Source organism: Octopus bimaculoides, chromosome 3, assembly GCF_001194135.2.
Source record: "Octopus bimaculoides isolate UCB-OBI-ISO-001 chromosome 3, ASM119413v2, whole genome shotgun sequence".
Taxonomy (NCBI): domain Eukaryota; kingdom Metazoa; phylum Mollusca; class Cephalopoda; order Octopoda; family Octopodidae; genus Octopus; species Octopus bimaculoides.
Genome location: NC_068983.1, coordinates 53751740 through 53757534, shown reverse-complemented (window position 1 = coordinate 53757534; position 5795 = coordinate 53751740). Strand labels below are relative to the sequence as shown.

General features: G+C 35.1%; 1 protein-coding gene across 4 annotated transcripts in view; it reads left to right on the top strand.

Annotated features, from left to right (window-relative positions):
• Window positions 1–5795, top strand: part of LOC106880479 (sodium-coupled monocarboxylate transporter 1) — a 177370-nt gene that overhangs the window by 67550 nt on the left and 104025 nt on the right. For all 4 annotated transcript variants that reach the window (XM_014930424.2, XM_052966176.1, XM_014930423.2 and 1 more), the window contains one exon: window positions 3708–3773. In XM_014930424.2, the coding sequence (XP_014785910.1) occupies window positions 3708–3773 (66 nt within the window). The remainder of the gene's footprint in view (window positions 1–3707; window positions 3774–5795) is intronic.

Here is a 5795-nt window from a genome sequence, read left to right as displayed (position 1 = left end):
ATATATATATATATATATATATATATACACATACAGACTTGCACACACATATTTTTGTGTGTGTAGATAAAAGAAAAACTGAGAGTAATATACAGAGAGTGTGAAAGAATTTTGTGAAACGCAGATTACATCACGAAAAGAACTAAAGAATTTGCTTTCGCCTTTTCTCTATATTTTCTGTGTATTTCTTTGTTCGTGTTCAAATGATCAACCATATTTTATGGAGGTCCTCTATTGAGATCTATAAATCACATTCAATGGTTAACATCTCGAGAAACAGGTACACCCAACCTACATTGTGTTTCATCAATGCCGTTTACTGTAGCCCATTGACTGATATATATTTTTGTGCATTTATTATTACTATTATTATTATTTTTGTTATTTTTAAGATAAATGTGTACTGGATAACTTCTAGATTAGTATCAGCAAGATTATATCTATGTTGGTATGTGTGTGTGTGTGTGTGTGTGTGTGTGTGTATGTGAGAGTATGTATGTGAGTGTGTGGTTGTGCATGCATGTGTATGTGTGTGTTCAGATGTATGTGTGTGTGTGTGTGTGGGTGTGCAGATGTTTGTGTATGTGTGTGTGTATGAGTGCAAGTGTATGTGTGTGTGTGTGAGTGTGTGTGTGTATGCAGATGTTTGTGTATGTGTGAGGATGTATGTCTGTATAATTGCAAATGTGTGTGCATTTGCAGATGTATGAGTGTGTGTGTGTGATGTTTGTGTCTGTCTGAAGATGTCTGTGTATTTATAAGTGCAAGTGTGTGTGTATGTGTGTGTGTGTGTTTAAATGCAAGTGTGTGCATTTGCAGATGTGTGTATGTGTGTGTGTGTGTGTGCAGACGTTTCTGTATGTGTGGAGTTGTGTGTGCTTGTGTATATATATGTATGAGTATGCGTGTGCATGATTCAGTTTGTATGTGTGTATTTAGGTGTATGGTTGTGCACATGTGTGGCTGTGCATCTGTGAGTGAGCAGTTGTGCATATGTGTGTATGTGCATGTGTGGCTGCATGTGTGTGTGAATGTATGTGTATGTGCATGTGTATTTGTGTGTGTGTGTGTGTGTGTGTGTGTATGTGTGTGTGTGTGTGTGTGTGTGTGTGTGTGTGTGTGTGTGTGTGTGTGTGTGTGTGTGTGTGTGTGTGTGTGTGTGTGTGTGTGTGTGTGCGCATAGGTGCTTTTCTAGTTTTGCTTCTTGTATTTCTCATCAAAAAGGAGCTGGTTTCAAATCTAGAAACAAGTTTTTTCGCTGGAATTTTGGCAGCAATGGAATAATTCATGTAAGTTTGTATGCATTTATGCATGTATATTCAAAAGATGTATGTATATACATATGTGCATAAATATGTAAATATAAATGCAACTGCATACACACATTTATGTATGTATATATCTATACATACATTCGTGCATATACATACACATGCATGCACATATAAGCACGTATATATGTCATTAACTTTATGGATCTGTAATAGGATTTACATAACCTGTAATCTAACTTAAGTATGCATATACATGTATATGTTGTGCCCATAGTTGTGTATATGCATTTTATGTGTACTAATCATTTTGCATGTCATGCATATTTAGATTGTGTTATTCATTGGGTTGTAGCTGTAACCTCCAAATTATGAATGTTCTTACTGGTTTTGACTTTGAAATTACTCTGCTAAAGTTGAAACCGGTAGGAAATGATCAACGCTTATTTACATTATACACTGTATTTTGAAATCATATAAAAGTTTTAATACATTTTCAATTTTATTCTCCTATGTCATGTGATCATCAGGAATCTTTAAACTTTTTCACTGTACCATGCCATACAAATTTCTGAAAATTCCATGTAAAGCAGAAACATTGTCCAAAAAAAGAAAAAAAATGAGATAATTCTTTGAAAATGTAGTGAATTTCTTATGTAATTACCCTTCCTCATTGAAAAGCTGAAAGCATTTCACAGATTTACAAGGGGCTATGCCAGCAGAAAGAGAAAGAAGATAGACAAAAACTCTGATCAGTCATAATGTGGAACTGTTATGCAAAAACATCCATTCAGAGAAGACCATCAAAGGATAATAACTTACAGACATTTGACAATATTCTCAGAGATACTACACTATTAATAATAATAATAATAATAATAATAATAATAATAATAATGATAATAATAATAATAATAATAATAATAATAATAATAATAATAATGATAATAATAATAATAATAATAATAATAAGTATGTTATATGTGGAATAAAAGCTTTGATTTGAAAGAAGTTTCGGTTTTTTTTATGAGCTTAGCAAAAAATATTGAAAGACAGTGAGAAGGAAACAGGCAAAAGGAAAAAGACTAAAAGCCACTATGTATGTATGTATGTATGTATGTATGTACTTACATGTGTATGTGTATATATATGTATAGAATGCAATATGTTTATATACATACACATAGATACAATATAGTAATATGTCCATATATTTATATGTATATATGTGTGTGTGTGTGTATTTGTAAGTCTTTATATATATATGTGTGTGTGTGTGTGTGTGTGTGTGTGTGTGTGTATATCTATCCAACTTCATATCTATCTATGTATATGATATATATGTATATGATTTGGATGTAACTTTTGGAAGATATAGTGTAATTAGATCAATCTTATGGTTTGTCAACACTAAATTTCACACAGTGTGAAGCTACTTCTTTAAATGAATCAAAAGTTGGAGATGCATGGTTCACCACAGACACCAGAAGTAGTGTGAATGTCTGCAGCACAGATAAAGCAATTCACATGGCTGTAAATGAGACCAGTCCTAAGCCACTAGATCAGATTTAATGTATGTGGAAGTGCATGGGCCAGTGAACACTTCATTTCACATTGCTTTATGACTACTTCAACATCTGCTGCATGGAAACTGTGTATCTGTACATGCGATGTTTATTTGGTGGAGGGAGTTGGCTTATGTGCAGCACAAAAATGTTGTCACTGTGAACATATGTGAGTGAATTTGATTGACAGAAACTGAAGGAAACAAGGCGGCGAGCTGGCAGAAACGTTAGCATGCCGGGTGAAATGCTTAGCGGTATTTCATCTGCCGTTACGTTCTGAGTTCAAATTCCGCTGAGGTCGACTTTGCCTTTCATCCTTTCGGGGTCGATTAAATAAGTACCAGTTACGCACTGGGGTCGATGTAATCGACTTAACCCCTTTCTCTGTCCTTGTTTGTCCCCTCCATATTTAGGCCCTTGTGGGCAGTAAAGAGATAAGAAAGTGAAGGAAGCGCCATTGTATATATATTTAAGAAATGGAAAACAAAATAAATTGAACAATTATAAATTTGATTCAATTTAGATATTTTATACAAACAAATGACACCTAGCTAAATTGTTAAACATATATACCATTTTGAGCATGGCCATTGCCAGTACCCCCTGACTGGCAATAACCATCTATGCTTCATATTTATTGTATATAAACAATTGATAGGCAAAAATGCTGCAGTTTTCATCTGAGATAAAAATTTCTTATTGGCATGTTGTCTTTAAAAACACTTATATTGCACAGAGGCAAAAGTTTATCCCAGTAGTGGCTAGCAAGACTACCAGATAAATGTTAGTCTTCTTAGGCCTTTTCAGTGCTGTATACTCAAAATTACATACCTAGAGTTAAGGTAATATTTATATTTTTTTAATTTTTCAGTACCTTGAGCTGAGATTCAGTAAAGGTGTTCGAACAGCAGGGTCTTTAACCTTCAGTATTCAAATGGTAAGTTTTTCTTTTAAATTTTCTTTTTTTTTTTTCTTTTACTTGTTTCAGTCATTTGACTGCGGCCATGCTGAAGCACCACCTTTAGTCGAGCAAATCGACCCCAGGACTTATTCTTTGGAAGCCTAGTACTTATTCTATCGGTCTCTTGTGCCGAACCGCTAAGTTACGGGGACGTAAACACACCGCCATCGGTTGTCAAGCGATGTTGGGGGGACAACACAGACACACAAACATATACACACACATACAAATATATATATATATATATATATATATATATATATATATATATATATATATAGATATATATATATATATATGACGGGCTTCTTTCAGTGTCCGTCAACCAAATCCACTCTCAAGGCTTTGGTCAGCCCAAGGCTATAGTGGAAGACACTTGCCCAAGGTGCCACGCAGTGGGAACGAACCCGGAACCATGTGGCTGGTAAGCAAGCTACTTACCACACAGCCACTCCTGCATTATAAAATGTTTGTCATTTTCTTTATGAAAGCTTGTTTGCTTGTAAGTAAAGTTAAATTATTTTCCTTCAAATCTTCTGGTTAGGATTTCTGACTTTCATCCAGGCAGCTTGGCTTTGATTCCTGGCACAAGAACATTTATATTTTTTGGCACAGTAATAGGTGTGTGGTGAAGAAGTGTGCATATCAGCCATGTGGTTTCAGGTTCAGTCCCACTGCATGGTACCTTGGGCAAGTATCTTCTACAATAGTTCCAGATCAACTAATGCCTCAAGAGTGAATTTGCGAAAAGGAAACTGTGTGGAAGCTTTTTAAAAACACACACACATACATGAAACAGGCTTCTTTCAGTTTCTGTTTGGACCAAATCCATTCTAAAGGCTTTTGTCAGCCTGGGGTTATAAATTAGAAGACACTTGCTCAAAGTGCCAGGCAGTAGAACTGAACCTAAGACCATGTAGTTTGGAAGGGAACTTCTTAACCATCATACTTCAGCAACAGATTGAGAATTATGGTTATTATTCTCTTATCTGTGGAATGTTGGACCATTTATATGCTCACTCATAGAGTAGGTACTTATAGTCTCACTCAACAAGGCGGTACTTGGATGCTAACGAGTAAGCACTTAGTTCAACCACTTAAATGTTAACACTTGCCTCAACAGGTCTTCATGTGTCAATTTTTATGGCTTCATTTGCAAAACCTCAGAGATTGTTTGAGGGAAAATAAAGAAGAAGCTATGGCACATGTCTTTGTATAGTACAAAATACTGAATCAAAACATTTGTACTATAGAGCCAGAGCTGATTTCAGCTGGGTTAGTAATGAAAGGGTTAAGAAGAAGATTCCTCTTTGGCTCAGCTTGTATGGTGTTCATGTAGAAACAGAAGCAAGGTTGTTGAGGTAGATTTGATGTTTTGCAGAAGATCACTTTCTGGTTCGATGCATAAGTGAGGCTATGCTGCAAACAAAACTTTGATCATTATGTGTATATTCTAGCTACGTTTTGTTTTCTTACATTTTCATTATTCGTTTAAGAGAAAAACCTGAAAGAAATCTTTTAGGAAAGCACCAGGAAGTGAGTGATTTATTACTCAGGTTTATTTTAAATCATTCATGCAATAAAGTGTAAAGAATCAATTGTAATGGGCAATATTTTGAATCATTCATCCTATACTCTATAATCTGTATTAATCTGATGATATACTGCTGAAGACGGAGTGTACAAAATACATATATACATGCGTATGTGTGTGAATGTTTACATGTGTGTGTGTGTGTGTGTGTGTGTTCTTTTATTCTTTTAGAACATATATATATATATATATATATATATATATATATATATCATCATCATCATCATCATCATCGTTTAACGTCCGCTTTCCATGCTAGCATGGGTTGGACGATTTGACTGAGGACTGGTGAAACCGGATGGCAACACCAGGCTCCAATCTAATTTGGCAGAGTTTCTACAGCTGGATGCCCTTCCTAACGCCAACCACTCAGAGAGTGTAGTGGGTGCTTTTACGTGTCACCC